Source organism: Gouania willdenowi, unplaced genomic scaffold (assembly GCF_900634775.1).
Source record: "Gouania willdenowi unplaced genomic scaffold, fGouWil2.1 scaffold_48_arrow_ctg1, whole genome shotgun sequence".
NCBI lineage: Eukaryota > Metazoa > Chordata > Actinopteri > Blenniiformes > Gobiesocidae > Gouania > Gouania willdenowi.
The window spans coordinates 61-18,147 of record NW_021145211.1 but is presented as its reverse complement, the minus strand read 5'-3'; the positions used below and the strand labels follow the sequence as shown (position 1 = coordinate 18,147).

General features: G+C 37.3%; 1 protein-coding gene and 1 long non-coding RNA gene across 3 annotated transcripts; both read left to right on the top strand.

The window, feature by feature from the left end:
* The first annotated feature begins 338 nt into the window (after positions 1-338).
* LOC114460489 (uncharacterized) lies at positions 339-4,164 on the top strand. Of its 2 annotated transcripts, none has more exons than XR_003673653.1 (3): positions 339-396; positions 3,930-3,992; positions 4,122-4,164. It is a non-coding gene; the product is annotated as an uncharacterized LOC114460489 (long non-coding RNA). The 2 variants fall into 2 exon arrangements; XR_003673654.1 differs by lacking the exon at positions 339-396 and adding an exon at positions 3,758-3,840 and having other exon boundaries at positions 4,122-4,162.
* Positions 4,165-11,419: 7,255 nt separating this feature from the next.
* On the top strand, positions 11,420-17,806 carry LOC114460488 (nuclear RNA export factor 1-like). The gene is made up of 10 exons (XM_028442382.1): positions 11,420-11,569; positions 14,160-14,355; positions 14,977-15,097; positions 15,186-15,269; positions 15,525-15,629; positions 16,038-16,118; positions 16,603-16,669; positions 17,061-17,152; positions 17,269-17,376; positions 17,474-17,806. Exons 1-10 carry the CDS (start codon positions 11,515-11,517, stop codon positions 17,606-17,608), a joined length of 1,044 nt encoding a protein of 347 aa, XP_028298183.1. The 5' UTR covers positions 11,420-11,514; the 3' UTR covers positions 17,609-17,806.
* The last annotated feature ends 281 nt before the right edge of the window (positions 17,807-18,087 follow it).

The following is an 18,087-nucleotide window of genomic DNA, read 5'->3' as shown; positions in this document are numbered from 1 at the left end:
AAATGTTTATTTTAATTTTATTTCACTTCTGGATGGCCCCGAAATGAAACCTATTCAACTTTTGACCTCAGGGTGTGAGGGGGCGCTAGCGCACCATCTTTATCTATTTCCTCACACGAGCAAGAGTCACGTGTGCACACAGCCAAGCAGACACGGACTGTAAACACGAGTGAGAGAGAAGAAGATAGTTTTATACCAGAGAGGAACGTCTGAGCAGCCGTGTTTGTAATGATAAACTAGCAAAGCTCTTATGTCTCACTTATTGGGCCTGATGTTAGTCACTGATGTTCGTGTGTGTGAGCCACGGCAGACTCCACTTCCTCCTGTGCCATGCTAATGTTAGCTTCTCAAACACGGGAGCTCTCTGAATAGATACTTTGAAACCATCAGCCACTGGTGAGTCTTCTGCAGACACGTTTCCCATTGTTTAAACCATATAACTGTTGTTCAATAACGCGCTGTTTCACTAGAGTCGATATTGACCTCAACCTGTTCAATTCTCCATCTGGAAAACTGCGGATTCTGTGTCATGCCGGTGTTATAGTTTAAGTGGTGACCATTTTAACTGGCGACCGACTTCCGGTAGCGTGGCTTGTTGCCACAGCAATGGCAGATGTGTTCAAAAAGCACCAGGGTGCATAGCTGCCCGCGTTGATGCCGGGTAGCTTTTATTTACGTTTTACAACTGTTTAAAGTGTTAATATGTGATTGTGTTTGCAGCTCTGTTTGCGGACGCGTTACATGTAGAAAACCGGACTTCTCGGTCCAAAGTGGACTCACCACGGCTGTTGTAAACAGGAAGTTACGTGTCTCGCACTTCTTCATCCCTATGTGTTCTTACAAAATCTACAGTCTGTGTAATATGATGAAACAATAAACACGTATATGATCTGTGTCATACAAATAAATAAACAAACTGTTGAATTGCTTCCACTGGGGATCGATCCTTCGTCAATGAGAAAAAAAAAATCAAATCACGTTCGCTGCATTAACTGTTCGGCTATTAATCTACTTGCAATTCACTGTTCTAATCTTTACATACCGTTTATATTGGAGGTCGCAGAGGAATTGCACTATTTCCATGTTAACTTGTGACCGCGTTTACCTGAATTTACACACAGGGAAGATATCTCCATCTTTGTTTTTGTTCACAAATCACTAAGAATATTTTTCAAACAATCTGTGGAGCCAAACTTCAGCGCAGTGCCTTCATAGTCCAGAACTGTGACTTTGTTTCGGTTCAGATTAACTGGCGACCTACTTCCGAACATAGACATTATATATATATATATATATATATATATATATATATAATGTCTATGCTTCCAAAGGTCGCAACATACCACAGGTTACATCTGGGTCACAGGTATTGTATAGAAAATAATAACATAAAAGACTGTTTACTGTCACTGTGGAGTGAATAACACGTACGTCTCACTAAACATGATTATTCGATGTAATAATAAAGTACATAATTACGTGAAATAATGTTTTTAACAAAAATAAGCATTTTATACACACACATTACAGTAGTAAAACATGAAGTAGAATAAATAATTAACAATCATACAGATATTTACTACAATCAAAGGTGTCAGGTTACAGTGATGAATTGTAAAGTTCGATCGCCACAGTTAGGAATGATTTCCTGTGGCAATCTGTAGAACATCGTGGTGGGATTAGCCTGCTGCAAAAAACAAAATAAACACACTTGAACATCATGCAGATATGTTATTGTACGTTCCAAAATTAACAATCTGTATAATGTGAAGAAGCAATAAAACAATGAGCATGAGTACAATTTGTCTCAATAAAACAAACCCTTCAGTTTCTTCCACTCGGAATCGATCCAGCGTCATTGAGAAAACAAAATCCATAGAGGGCAGCATTTAACACTCGACTACTGAGTCAGATATTTTGACATGGTCCTACTGTCAACTTACCATATATTGTCGGTCGCAGAGGAAACAGTAATTCCATGTTAAGTTGTGACCTCGTTTACCTAATTTTACACACGGAGAAGAAGACCCCATGACATTTTTTTATTGGTTCAGAAATGACTACCAACCAGTCTCAAACAATCTGTGGAGGCAATGTGCAGTGTGCTGCCTTTATGGTCAAGAACGAAGCATTTGTTTCGGTCCAGATCAACTGCCAGCTTACTTCTGATGGTCGCAACATAAAGAATCTGAATCCTTTATTGTTGTTGCGCTAAATCATTCCTGCCTGTAGCGATCGAGCTTTACAATTCATCACTGTAACCTGACACCTTTCATTGTAGTAAATATCTGTATTATTGTTATTATTTATACTACTTCATGTTTTACTACTGTAATGTGTGTGTATCAAATCCTTATTTTTGTTAAAAACATTTTTTCACATAATTATGTACTTTATTATTACATCTAATAATCATGTTTAGTGAGATGTACGTGTTTTTCACTCCACAGTGACAGTAAACAGTCTTTTATGTTGTTATTTTCTATACAATACCCGTGACCCAGATGTAACCTGTGGTATGTTGCGACCTCTGGAAGCACAGACATTTTATATATATATATATATATATAATGTCTATGTTCGGAAGTAGGTCGCCAGTTAATCTGAATCGAAACAAAGTCATAGTTCTGGACTATGAAGGCACCGCGCTGAAGTTTGGCTCCACAGATTGTTTGAAAAATATTCTTAGAGTGATTTGTGAACAAAAACAATGATGGAGATATCTTCCCTGTGTGTAAATTCAGGTAAACACGGTCACAAGTTAACATGGAAATAGTGCAATTCCTCTGCGACCTCCAATAAAAACGGTATGTAAAGATTAGAACAGTGAATTGCAAGTAGATTAATGGCCGAATGGTTAATGCAGCGAACGTGATTTGATTTTTTTTCTCATTGACGAAGGATCGATCCCCAGTGGAAGCAATTCAACGGTTTGTTTATTTATTTGTATGACACAGGTCATATATGTGTTTATTGTTTTATTGTTTCATCATATTACACAGACTGAAGATTTTGTAAGAACACATAGGGATGAAGAAGTGCGAGACACGTAACTTCCTGTTTACAACAGCCGTGGTGAGTCCACTTTGCACCGAGAAGTCCGGTTTTCTACATGTAACGCGTCCGCACACAGAGCTGCAAACACAATCACATATTAACACTTTAAACAGTTGTACAACGTAAATAAAAGCTACCCGGCATTAACGCGGGCAGCTATGCACCCTGGTCCTTTTTGAACACATCTGCCATTGCAGATATACCCCTGATGCTCCCACATGAATGCATACTTCTGACGGGCACTGTACTCGACTTAAAAAAAACACACATTTACAGAAAAATATAACAAAAATATGAAAATGGCTCAAAATACACAAAACTAAATATACAAAAAATACACAAAATTACTCCTGAATAACACTACTATAGCAACAAAAACAATAATTATACAAAAATACACATGACTCCAAAAAAACATATATTAAAAAAAAAAAAGTAACAGCAAACATTTATGCACAAAAAGACAACAGCAAGATACACAAATACACATGGCTCCAAAAAACATACGATACAGAAAAATACACCATACAAAAAAATATAAAAGTGAAGTCATGCACATGACCCTTAGAATTAAACCAGGAAAATTGCACCCACATTTTGCACCCGCAAATATACCCCTTATGCTCCCACATGAATACATACTTCCGACAGGCACTGCACTAGTCTTTTATATTGAATGATGGACATGTGTGTGCTTACTAGGAACATGATGAAGATGCCAGCCAGCCATGCAAACATAGAGCAGAGACACTCACAATAAGTCAACTGGTGACACTCTTACTGGTCGGAATCTTTCTCTGTGTGCCATGTTCATCACTCCTTTCTGTCTCTTTATCGTTCTTTGTTATTATTGACAAGGGTTTTCTCCTCAGGAAAGTGATGAAGATGCCAGAAAAACAAATGAGCTGAGAGTAGAAACTTCAACAATAAGCCATGTAAGACAAGAGTATTGTTTTCTGTCTCTCTCAAATTACAGCCTCTATAGCCTTGTTCCTGTCCCAGACTCAATGCTCCCCTTCTAGTCTCTTTTTTTAATGAATATTGGGCATGTGTGTTCTTCCAAGGATAGTGATGAAGATGACAGCCAAACAGAAGAGCAGAGAGCAGAATCTTTTAATGAAGCACAGGTCAGATGAAACTACAACCATTACTCTTTTTCTGTCTCTGAAACTGCACAACCTTCACAGTCTTATCTCTTCTTTTTCTGATGTTTTTGATGACTAATGGACTTGTGTTCTTCCTCTATGGTCCATCATGTTCACAAAAGAGCTCTCAGAGCAATGATGACGCTGGCAGCCAAACAGAAGTGCAAAGAGCAGACCTTTACACATTGGAACAGGTGAGATTAAACACAATTAAGTTCATTCTATTATCTGGTATATCATTATTCGTACAAGTCAAAAAATAGATAACCAGATGTGCTCATTATTCCTGCACTTCATGATACTGTACATAGACTCTGATCTTGTGTTGTGCTTTCTATATCTGTGTTTCAGTCCTCTAGATTCAGTATTTGGCCAATACTGTGTTGCGTTAATGAGATACCCCCTGATATTAGAGATAAGCATGTACTTTTATGTGGTTTGGATCCAGAAAGCCAGACATGACCTGCTTTTTCAAACCATTTGTGGAGGAATGTAACAATCTTTCACGAGCTGGCTTTGAGTAGCAGCATCCTTGTGATCAGTCGTGGAGGCGTGAAAAGGTGCATTCATTGTGCTGTGTGTGTGATGCAGTAGCAAGGCCATTGGTACAAAATTTTAAACAATTTAATGGTGAATATGGCTGTGGGGTCTGCCTTCATCCTGGAGATCAAATAAGGAAGGGAAAAGGAAATTCAAGGGTTTACACATGCTTAGAGGAAAAACCAAATGACAGAAATCATAAAACCACTGTAGAAATTGGACAAAATGCTGAAAGAGAAAAGAACATTTTGGGCATTAAAGGCTCATCTGCTATCGTAGATTTAGCTGAGTTTGATCTAATCAATGGCATGGTCCCTGACTACATGCATTGTGTTTTGCTTGGCGTGTGCAGACAATTGGCAACATTGTGGTTTGAAACAAAGAGCAATGCTGAGCCATGGTACATTGGCACACAAACGGCAATTATGGACAGAAGACTTGTGTCAATAAAACCTCCAGGAAGTGTTGCGCGAGTTCCGAGATCTCTCACTGATCGAAAATTCTGGAAAGCCCATGAATGGCAACACTGGCTTCTGTACTATAGCTTGCCAGTTCTGAAAGGTCTACTTCCCCAGAAGTATCATGCTCACTGGGCATTATTGATGGAGGGCATAAGCATTTTGTTGAGTTCTGAATTAAATGCTGAACAGATAAATCATGCCCATGATGCATTAGTGTACTTTGTTGGAGGTGTGCAATCACTGTATGGGAAAGAGCACATGACATTTAATGTTCATTCAGTTCTGCATTTAAGCCAAAGCGTTGTGCATTTTGGCCCTTTGTGGGCCCACTCAGCATTTATGTTTGAAGATTTCAATGGATACCTGCTGAAACAAGTAAAAAGTAGTCAAGCTGTACCACAACAAATCTGCAAACGAGTGTTGTTATCTCGTGCTTTTCCCTGTTTAACAAAGACGTTTCTAACAAATGCCCCAGCAGAAGTTAAAGATTTCGGTCGTGAAATGAGAACAGAAAAGCACCATGTAAAGAAAGTTGCAAAGTTCAATGAGGTGACTGCCCTTGGTCCTCCAAATGTAAGAATAATATCTGTTTCTGAACCAGCTGCCCTGCACCCATTGACTCTGTAGTGAATTACTGCAAGAGGATTTTTGTAAATGCAGAGGTTGTTCATGGTCATACCTACAGCAAAGCAAAACAAAGAAACAACTCTATTGTACTTTTGAAGGATGGGACTATTTTTAGAGTCCCACACTTCATTGACATGGGTGATCAGTGTCTGTATGCCATAGGAAACTATGGTAATTGCACAGTGCAGAAGTTAGCCAGAGGCTCTCTTATCAGAACCCCACTAAGTTACACGTCAAATGTGCACTTCCCCACAGGCTTCCACAAAGCCATAAACAGTACTCATGTTGTCAGACCATGTTTGTATATTCAATGTTCACAGTCCAGCTCAATTGTATGTAAATTCCTAAAGACATACTACTGTAAATGAATGAACGTAGGGATTTCAGGGATTTTGGTACGGTGCCTGATTGGAATGAGCAGTTAATTATCTGACACAAATCAGTGACAATTGACTTTACAACAGTTTTAAAGAAGTTTGAGGGTATTGTGTCAAGGCAACACGTTGATGGATTCAGCTGCTGAACAGTCTCCTCTATTGTTTTTGGGTTCACTGTAATAAACTCTGACATTGTAGTTGACTCATCCCTCAGTGGTTGAAGCTGTTCAAGCTTTTTGTGATTTTGCTGGTTTGTTCTGATGTTTGACCTTATTGATTGTATTTTTTCATTGAAATATACAGCAAATTCATTGCATTTTCCAGCTGACAGTAATTCAGGGGCTATCTGATCTGGGGGGGTTGTGAGCTTTTCAATTACAGAAAACAATGTGCGAGAGTTGTTGACATTTTTGGCAATAATTTCAGAAAAGTATTGCTGCCTTGCTTTGAACAAGCCATCATTGAATTTTCGCAGACTTATTTTGTACAGTTCTAGATGAATTTGGGGTTTTGTTGATCTCCATTTACGCTCAGCTCTTCTACAGTCAGATTTCAAATTCTGCATTATCTCAGTCCTCCTCCAAGGTGTTTTCTGTGTGTTTGGTTTTCTCTTAGTTTTGATTGGAGCCACCACATCTATGATATTACAGACGTTTCTATTATACTCATCCAGAAGATCATCAACTGTCTCAGCACTCAATGTTGGTGTCATTGCTATGGCTTCCATAAACTGTGCACTTGTGTTCTCATTTATGTACCTTTTCTTTAAACACACATAACTAGGGGGAACAGATGTTACAGTCTCTAGGTCAAAAAAGACACAGAAATGATCAGACAGAGCTAAGTCTCTTACATCAACAGCAGAGATATCAACACCTTTAGAGATAACCAGATCCAAAGTGTGACCTTGAGAGTGTGTCGGACCAGTCACATGTTGTGTAAGACCAAAAGTATCCATTAAAGCATACAGTTCTTTGGCAGTATTGTCCATGTTATTGTCTACATGAATATTTAAGTCACCTGTTATTATTAAAAAGTTGTATTCAGTGCATACAACTGACAGCAGTTCAGCAAACTCATCCATGAATTCTCCAGAATATTTTGGGGGTCTATAAACGACTAAAAACAGAACTCTTGAATCACCCTTCAGTAAGAATGACATATATTCAAAGGAGATAAAATCACCAAATGTTATTTCTTTGCACTGAAATATTGATTTAAAAATGGCAGCAACTCCACCACCTTTCCTGCAAGTACGACACTTATTTAAATAAATAAAGTCTTGTGGTGAACTTTCATTGAGAATAGTATTACTGATACCATCATTCAACCATGTTTCATTAAGAAATAAAAAGTCCAAGTGATGTGTCAAAATAAAATCATTAATTATTAGTGACTTGTTAACAAGAGATCTAACATTAAGAAGAGCTAATTTTAAAGACTTTACTGGAGACACTGGTGGACTTTTTGGATGACATGTTATAGGAGTCAAATTTTTATCTCTATAAAGCTTTTTGCTTTTCTTTAATTTCACAATTTTACCTGTGTTACCTGTCACCACAGGAATTAAAGAAGCTGCCTTAACTCCATAGGGCCCTGACTTTTTCTGGTTGTTCCTAAAAATAGAGCTATTGCAGTCCGGACCCAGCACACATCAGGCCTGTGTCGCAAGATTTTAGTTTGCCAAAATCATATAACTTTGATATTATACATATCTAATAAGAATTTTGTATGTGGAGTTAATGTCTTATAAAGTACTTGTAAGTTCTAAAATTGTATACATTTCCCTTTATGAATATTTACTAGGGATCTTGTACTTGCTTAGACTTTCATGCATTTAACATACAAGTTTCAGATAAAAATATAAACATTTGGTAAAAATGTTCTATTTCTTTTCCATATGGGTTTTCACCTGTCTAAATACCATTGATGTGTGTACTTTAAGGTGACCTTTGCCTTGTGGTTAATTTCTTAATTATTAGTTATATTAATGAATTGTCAGATGTGATACATTCTGCAAAAAATGTTACCAGAGCCAAAAATATTTTCAGGACCATTCAGGCTAATGGTTAAGAGTGTGCTGTTGATTAATGGCTGCATGTTTAGCAGTGTAATGAGTCCAAGAAACATGAAAATCCACTGGGGTAGTCTAACAGAAGCAAGGCTGCCCGTATGTGTCATCATCTAACACCCACCCACCCACCCAAGCTCCTGGTATTTCCACATGGTCTCCCACTCTTGTAAAAATCATACTCATTTTTTTCTTAGTTTCCAAGATCTTTCAAATTTGGGTATTCTCAAGGAGATATGGCCCAACCCGATCTGTTCAGATTGTCAGCTGACCTTTTTCCTGGGTTCATAATGTTGCAAAACATGTATTATATGAATAGTAAGAGATTTGTCTATTTGCTCAGCTAAATCCAGATAGTGTCTTGTCATTTTAAAATAGTGTTTTTTATGTTTATGTGCCTCTCAGAAAGAACTTCAGCATATTGCTCACCTGTGGAACACCCACATCATTCAGAGAAGCAGAAATGCAATTGCACCTAGTGGCCGGCCTCACATGATGTACATGCTTCCTCAGCTTTTTGGGGAAAGGACCATCTCAAACATGCATCTGTGCAAGCAGTACAAACATGCAGAGCACAATGCATACAACGAGTACCTTACCCATGTGATGAGACTGCCATCCACTGGAAGGATAAGGTGAACACAGACAACTTCCTTCATCTCCAATCCACAATTGAACTGTATCTATTTTTAAGAACTTGCATACGTAAAGATTTGTGAAATAAGCTATCCTGGCTCGTAAAGCACCACCTGCATTAATATTTTTTTATTCATATTGTCCACAGCCCCCCCACCAGCATCCCGGGCTGACAGGAGACTCCCACGCCAAACCCAACGGGAGAGCAGGCGCAGGGCGAAGGCGGAGGAGGGGGGGAAGACGAGACAGGGGGACAGAGAGCAAGAGGAAAGAATGGCAGAGAAACATGCAGGCCCCCAGCCCCAAGGGCCACCCAGACGTGCACGGAGGAGGCAGGAGAGTAACACCAAACCACCCAGGGACCACGAGAGCACCCGAAAGGGACGCCCGCCCGCGCAGAGGCACCCAACACACCCCAGCAAGCCACCTAGGTCAAGGCCACCCCACAAGCCCATGGAGGTCCAGGACTACAGTTAGATCAGTGTGTTAGTAAAGAGTGGTGCTGGTAGTCGCTTGCAGGCTAGATCATCAGGCTAAAAACGACAAATCAAGATTCAATGCAATTAGACCTGTATATATTGTTGAAACAACAACAAAAAGAGGCTTTAAAACTGTAAGTCTGTACCGTACTACACAATGTTTTCATCTGGTGGCTCTGTTTAGGGAAAAAGAACTACGCTTGTCACGCTATTGTCGTCAGGTCCGCTCATCGTTTGAGTGGTTTGCGTGTTTGTCCCGCTCCGCTCAGCCACCAGAACTCAATCGTCTGGTGAGCACTTCCAGATTAATCACCTTTATGAAAAATACAAGGAGATTAAGATAGATTCCAGGCTAGCCCACTCATGTCTTTTGCACCAAGGTGAGGCAAATTTATTTGTATCGCGCATTTCATACACAAGGCAACTCAATGTGCTATACATGATCAAAAAGTGCAACAGGAAACATTCAACAGCTTAAAATCAATAAGAACATTAAAGTCAGCAAAAAATAAAAATAATCAATAAACACATTACATCAACAATATGACCAAAAATCTCCCTCTCAATCATACGCAGTGATTTAAAAATGTTCACAATGGATGCTGACTTCAGCTCTGCTGGCAGTTTGTTCCACTTCTTTGCAGCATAACAACTAAACACAGCATCACCATGTTTACTGTGAGCTCTGGGCAAAACATTTGGTGATAAATAAAAAAATTCTGACCAGATTTTATGAAGATTGAATGTATGTTTTTATGTATAACAACAATAATATATTTTATATCAAAATAAGGTATTTGAATTTATACTTAATAATTAGATTTTTTGGGTATTGAATACAATTCATAATAATTGTTAAAAAAGAAAAATAATGTTAACAAAAATAAGCTAAAAAACTAATGAATAATTTCGTATAGATTTTGAAAATACTTTAGGCCCACAAACAACAAGAATAATATTGAATATAATAATACAATGGAGCATTGTAGTCAGTAAAAAAAAATTAATATTTTTTTTAAATGCCCAGACACGTAATTATTCATTTATAGTTTAAATAGTGTTTACATACATATTATTTACAGTTAAAAAGCACTCAGCTTTGTTCACTAAATTCCTATAAACAATTGTTCTAGTGCAGTGTTCCCAACTTTTCACAGTCCGTACCCCTTCAAACATTTAAGATGAGGCCATGTACCCCCTACTCCTGCACACCATAATGTAATGCAGGGTTTTTTAACTTTGGGGTCATGACCCCATGTTGGGTCACCTGGAATTAAAATGGAGTCCTCTGAAATGTATAATAATTTATGATTAAAAAAAAAAAAACTGATGAAAATGTATTTTTTTAAATGTTTTAATTATAATTTTTCAAATCATAAAACCACACACAAAACAAACTTAAATAACTTTTATTCTATGCTTTCACTTTCACAAATTTAGTCTACATAAAATAAAACGCAGTATAAAAATATCTGAGCTGGCACATCTTGTCACATTGTGTCCTAATCCTCACAACAACAAACATTATCAAAAGATAATTCTAGAAAGAAAAGAAAAAGAAAATTAAATGTGTGGCTTTATTGTTTTTTCATTTCAGATGTGATTGATCCACTGAAGCAGAGGATGAATGCTGTAACCATCACTGCTGTGTTACACATGGACCAAAGTTTCTTCTCAGCCTGTTGTTAATAGAAATGAAACACTTTCTCATCTGCTTTGCTTCAGTTCATTTAGGGCCAACATTGTTGAATTGATTGATCACCACATTTGACACAACACAGATATACAGTATGTATGAATAACGTGCTTCAAGTAGAGAAAATAAGACACGAAAGCATTAGAAAATGAGTGTTTTTCCTCTTTTTTAATGTAATATCTTTATGTAGGTCAAACAGTCAAACATTGTTTTGTGTTGTACATGTGAGTGACATATATAACATTCTGTCAACTGGACCTTCCATGCTGTGGTTGTTGGGTGGGTGGGGGGGTTCATGTTTGTACAGACTGGTAAAGAGGGCTGATCTGTGGTGGACACAGAGCTGGACTCTGGTGGCAGAATGACAGACCCTGGAGAAGACTCCATCCATCCTGGAGAAGATAAAGCCCCCACTGCACTGGACCATGATCACACAGAACAGCTGTTTAGTCTCTGAGCTGCTCCACAAACACTCAGGAAGTATTTTTATCCCCCTGGACATAAAACTACAAGTGATCAATGTGTGACAGAGGGACATGATCACATTCACTATTCACTGTATAGTCTTATCTTAGTGCTGTATGTAACATTACTGGTGGTGTTACTTTGAAGGTCAGTAACTATCAAGGCTATTGTCTGCATCTGTAGGGACGAGGAAACGCTGAAAAACTCTAATAGAACCATTTTCAAGTCCATGTACATCCATTGTATGAATGTAGTGTGTGAGTGAGTGTTGGTGGTGGTCAGAGGGATCGATAGTTCACTATGGTAGCCTCACTTCTGTCAGTCTGCTCCAGGGCAGCTGTGGCTACAATAGTAGCTTACCACCACTGTGTGTGGAGTGAAAGAATGATGCACATCAGTGTAAAGCGCTTTGAGTGTTTATGAAAAGCACCAAATAAAATCCAATGCATCATGAATAATAATATTATCCACCGGTATATGTGAAGTTGCCCGTAGTATTGTAGTTGTTGCTAATGAATTCAACCAGGACTCCAAGCTCCGAGTATGCTTTACGACGACTGTGTCCTCTTGAACTAAAGTATCCTCTTCACCTGTCCGTCACTAATGTTAAAGTTGTGCCAACTGCAAATCTTTAATATCTTTATATTCTAACTCGAAAAGTAAAAATCAATGAATGGATGAATATCCAGCGCTGTGGATGACGCCATTGTGATGAACTCTGACCCGGAACCAGTCTGTGTTTAAAAAAAAAAGAAAAAAAAATTACGAGATAATCCCCACAGGAAAAATTAATTAATTCAGAAAACAGATTAAAAACAAAAAAAACATTTTGGAAAACGGATTTTAAAAAAAAGTATTAATTCGGAAAACAGTTTTAAAAAAAATATTATTTCGGAAAACGGATTTAAAAAAATATATTCATTCGGAAAACGGATTTAAAAAAAATATTAATTCAGAAAACGGATTTTTTAATTTTTTTTACTGACTACAATGCTCCATCGTATAATAATGATAATAAAAATTAATATAAAAGTAATTCTCCATTTTGAATGAGGTTTTTTAATTCTCAATAATTACATGCTTCCATTGTACTATTTAAAGGGTTGAAATCTTGCTCTTAAAAATCATTCGATATTTATGTTTTGAGTAAATTCTGATTTATTTTGTTTTTTATTCGATGTTTGGTTTTTGATTGTCAATGTTGTGTATTCTGTTTAATCCGTTTTTGTTCCTTTTTGTCTTTTTTTTTTAAAATTAATTAAAAACAGTCGCATATTTACATGTGAACTGTAAAGATATTTATATATTTTAATTTTTAATTTTTTTTTTCTATTTTATATATATGTAACAAAAAACAGTCACATATTTAATTGTGTACTATTGAAATTTAAAAAAAATGAAACATCGTATGGTCTGTTTACATTCAAATATCACGTCCCAGCATATCAGGAAGTGACGTGTATATGCGCATGCGTTGTAAGGATTGGGCACTGACAGTTGACTTGAGTAAACAGGAAGTAGCCCAATCCTCTCATCTTTACAGCAGAAGTCGTTACATGCTAACGTTTCAGCTGTATATCACAGCCATCTTTCACATACATTGATACAGTGTGAATTAGTCTTTCTGTTGGATTTTATACTTTGTTTTCGGATTAATAAGAACTTATTTTTCCACGGACTGTTCGACCGACTTTTTGCTTTTTTAAAAACAACACGGTCACAGGAACATGGCGTATTTCAACGGTAAGAGACTTCTGTGGAGCTCAGCTTTAATATTAAACATTTGCTGATTTTCTTTAGAGGAATTTGACTTCAAAATGAGGAGGGAGGTCAGCAGAGCTGGGAATAGTGTCATGGAGTCACTGTACACAGCTGGTATATTGTCTAAATACATGTAAACCATGTGCCAAACTACACTGTACCTGCAATCTATGGATCCTTTTAGGTTCTGTAATATCTCAGCATTAGTTATGAAGGCGGATAGCTTGGTTTGTGCACTGAGCTCTGAGACAAAGCACAGGGTAACGGTTGTTCTAGTTTGTGGGGTTTAAACTCATTTTATTTTTGTGGGGACAATAGGGCCCGATCTATAAACAAAACCCCAAAAAACACTGTCAGAGTGAACAGAACCAGACCTGATGTCCACTACACCTGGTCTCCAAATGTCAAAAGGTTCACATTAAAATACCTGTTTATGCACATTACACATTTGCTTTATCTTTGGTTGTTAGTTAAGCCCTACATATACCAACATTTAACCACACGGATTCATTTAATTTCACTGACTAAATTTGCTTATTCAATTCATTTATTAAAATATTTCATTATATAATTATACCGTAAATTTATAATTTTAGTATTTTTTATGGCAACTGAATGCTGGTACAAAAATACAATTTTACTGCACATTGTACAATCCAAGACAAAGCATAGAGATGCACCGTGCTATAGGAAAATTCTTGGCCAAAACCAAAAATGAAAAAAAACTAAGACCAAAAACTGAAAGAATTAATTTTGTTATTATTAGTAACATTGCATTTATGGTTATGCATGTGTACTAAACTCACTAAAATTATAGGTTAATGATGTGGATTTTCTTTTACAGAGGACAATCACAGAATTGCACCCCTACATGTTCGCAAACACCGAGGCCCCTACAAGGGGTCGTCGTTCCGCAGAGACCGGCAGCGGGGGAACCACCATGGTGGATTTGGAGGACCTGGACTCTTGTCCAGGCTTGTCATTGATCGAGATGTTACCATGAGTGACAGCTCTCAGGACAGCAGTTCTCAGCCAAGATAGTAAGTGTTGACTTTCATTAAATGTTGTCTTTCTAAGAATGGCATGGTATTCCTGAAACAACATTCAATTCATACATTGTAAATGAAATACATTTTTGAAATTTAGTTTTTTTTAGAAATTTTTATCATTTCCTAAAGAAAATATTAGTTTTTAACTGATGTGAGGAAACAAAATAAATACTGGTAAATAAAAAAACTCATAATAAACAAAAATGTATGTCAAAAATAAAATAAGATACAATAAAAGGTAGATATAAGTTGTAGTGACATGGATTATTCTGAGTGCTCCTTTTTAATTATTTAGAGGTCATATAATTATGTATGAGAACAGCATTAATGTCACTATATTTCCTCTCAGGCATCAATGGTTTACTGAATCTGATCAGGTTTAATGATTACGTTTTGACCAACTTAGTTTAAATGAACCTAATTCAAATTGGATTAGAATTAGATATAACTGTGCAGTATTCTTCAGAGACCAGATAGCAGCAGATGACAGAAGGCTCATTACAACCAGAAAAGACTTTCCATGAAAACCCACAATCCTTAGAACTGTTTGGTCACTTGCCTTTTGCTCTTGTACAGAAATCATCATCATTAGTATTATTTTGTCTTGTTCAGCAATCCTTATGGGAGAGAATTTTGCAAAGGAGACGGTCGTATGGACAGAGATTGGCGACAAGGCAAAGGTGGAGGTGGCAGAGGAGGAACTAGAAGCCGAACAGGCTGGTTCAAAATCACGGTGTGTAAGCTCACACTCACACTCACATCTGGTTAATCTGCTTTGTGATTGGTCTAACAGGATCCCCATTTGTTTGCCTTGTCAACAGATTCCTCACGGCAAAAAGTATGACAAGAAGTGGTTAGTGCCAGCTCTACAGGACATCTGCTCCATCCCTTACACTCCTATTCAGGTGAGTGTTGGCAGGATTTGATCATTTACTAATAAGTGATTGAGATAAAAAAGATGTTGTTTATCACTTGAGATGTATGGAGGAAATGCCTTTGCTTTATCATTGTATTTATCATCCTTTGTATACGTTGATTATTACAGTGAGTTTGAACACTTTTTCCTTTATTTTATTTACTTGTGATAATCACTAATACTTTTTATATCTCTAACAATCACCTAAATGCTATGTTTTAATTGAATTTTTTCTATTTACTAGTATCATGACGACCACAATAACGTTCATTTCTACGTTGATGATTTCACTACTGCCAGTGCCCTGCGCAAGTGTTCTCGCAAGGTCACAGACTGTGATGGCTATAAGGTACGTTTGTGGTGACAACTGGAAACACAAACTCACTTCTATGAGAACTTTGTGTTATCTGTTATCAGCCTTGAGCTCACGTACACCTGCCTTTATGAGAAATGTTTTTTTATTACTTTTTTCATGCAAATGGCTTGAAAACTGAGCTTCAGGATCTTCAGTTTGAAAACACCAATTACAAATGTTTCTGAATACTTAAAAATGACCAAGGATTTCTTAGAAAACTACAGTCAAAACCACCAACTGGGTCTCAGTGTTTGTCCAGTGCATCTCACAGTGAACAATGTTTACTGATAAATGTATTCTTTGCATTTAGTGAATTGTTTGCTAAATGTTCTCACAGGCTCTACATTACTGTTTTCACTCATTAGTTTGTGATGTTTTTTTTCTTGACTGATGTTCCTCAAGGTGGTGGTACACATCAAGCGCAGTGATCCCCCCAACTTCCTCTTCCCTAATCTGAAGGTTGAAGAATTGGAGCATCTGAAGGTCAGTGATAACAAATCATCCAGGGGGTCAGTGTGGACATTGTGGAGGAGTTCAAATACCTGGGAGTGAATTTCACCCTGATGTGAATTTGATCTACTAATAGTTTATTTGTTTAGTTAAATGTGTTAAATTGGTGTGACACAATTAGGGTTGCAAAGAGGTGGAAGATTTCCAGTAAATGTTCAAAGGAATTTAAGATTGGGAATATTCTAAAATAGAAACTTTTCATGGGAATTATGTATAGGAATTTACTGGACATTTTGAGTTATTTTAAATAATAATACCATAGCCAAATGTTAATATCCATACAATATAGTACATACAATGTACATCTTGTTTTTTAGGACTTGCAGAAAGTAGTATGTTAGCATTAATTGGTCAAAGTTGTTGTCTGTTAATGGTTAAATAGTTAACTATGAGCATCCCTGATTTAAAAGAATGTTTTTGAACTGTTTTTAAAGATGTTTTTTCTTCTCTTTTCTAGCAATGCATGTCAAAACGTTTTGATGGCTCACAGCAAGCTTTGGATCTGACCAGTATTCACACAGACCCAGTAACCACACCACCTCTTTTTGGCATTAGATTAATCACAATGTTGGCCACTTCCTTTTGACATCTCAAAGAAAACACCTTTTATTGGGGATGTGTTTGTTTTATATAGTGGAAATATTATCAATCACTGTTTTTTAAAACACAATCTAAATGGCATGTGTTACTGGGTTAACAGGCTGGAAGCACCAGGTGATACTTTTATATACAGTTTACATTTTGTGGTTAGAATTATTATTCATTGATTACAGTTGGTTTCATAATGTATTATTATTATTATTATTTTTTCTTAAAATGTTTTAAATCTTCTGATTGTGTTGTTCATGATGAAATATTACCTTGTGGATCTTTCATAGTGGACGTGATGTTGAAACTTTCATGTTTACTTTGAAACAGACTTGGTCTCCCAGAATATTAAAGTGGCTTTAAACAGGAAAACAAACATGGAGGCCGTCATTAAGATCATTGAAGAAAACATTCCTCAGGTAACGGTCGTACGACAATCAGCAACAATCTGTGTATCTTCATATACTGTGGATACTTTAAAAGTTAGATCATCAAAGTGAAGTCCAGACTAATGAAATCAATGTTTTCTTTGCAGTTGACAAGCTTGAATCTCAGTCACAACTGCATCCAGAGACTGGATGAACTCAGCGAGCTTGTGACCAAAGTGCCTCATCTGAAGGCCCTGAACCTTTCACACAACGACGTGAGACTGGCCGCTCCAAGGCTTTCATTGTCATGTTTGTGTAGTAGTGTTGAAGGTTCATGTGTTGACGCCTACCGGCTTCCTGTTTGTTCCTCAGCTGAAAAGCGAACATGAGCTGGACAAGTTGAAGGGGCTGAAACTGGTGGAGCTGTGGCTGGTCAGAAACCCTCTCTGTGACCTTTTCAAAGACCCATCTTCATACGTCAGGTCAGTTTTCTTGATCCAAAATTGATGTTTTAATGATTTCTTTAACGAAGGCAGTTTCTACTAATCCAACGTCTTATATCTGAGTTTCCCACAGCATGCAACCAACGTGTGTCAAACCTGCTGTTGTGTGTTTTTGTTCCTAATGAATGACTGAATTTTCCCTCAGTTGATGGAGAACTTGTAAACAAAGGAAGACCCAACAATGTCCAAATTGAGAAAGTGCTTTGTGTATGGCTGTGTTAAATCACAGGGTCTAACAATGCACTAAAAATGTACTTGATATTTTTTTTCACCAAGACTCTGTTTGTTTTTGAGTGACAGTGACTCGTTGGTTGCCCTGCATCTTCACCAGAGTGGGGAGGAGTTAAGACCAGACTGGTGGTAACCACCTCTCCCAGTAGCGCATCACTTCTCTCTTTAGAAAAAAAACGTTTGTTTGGCAGTTTTCAGCTCAAACTGGTCGACCGTGTTTGTGTATATGTTGCTTTGCTACGTCAAATCTGT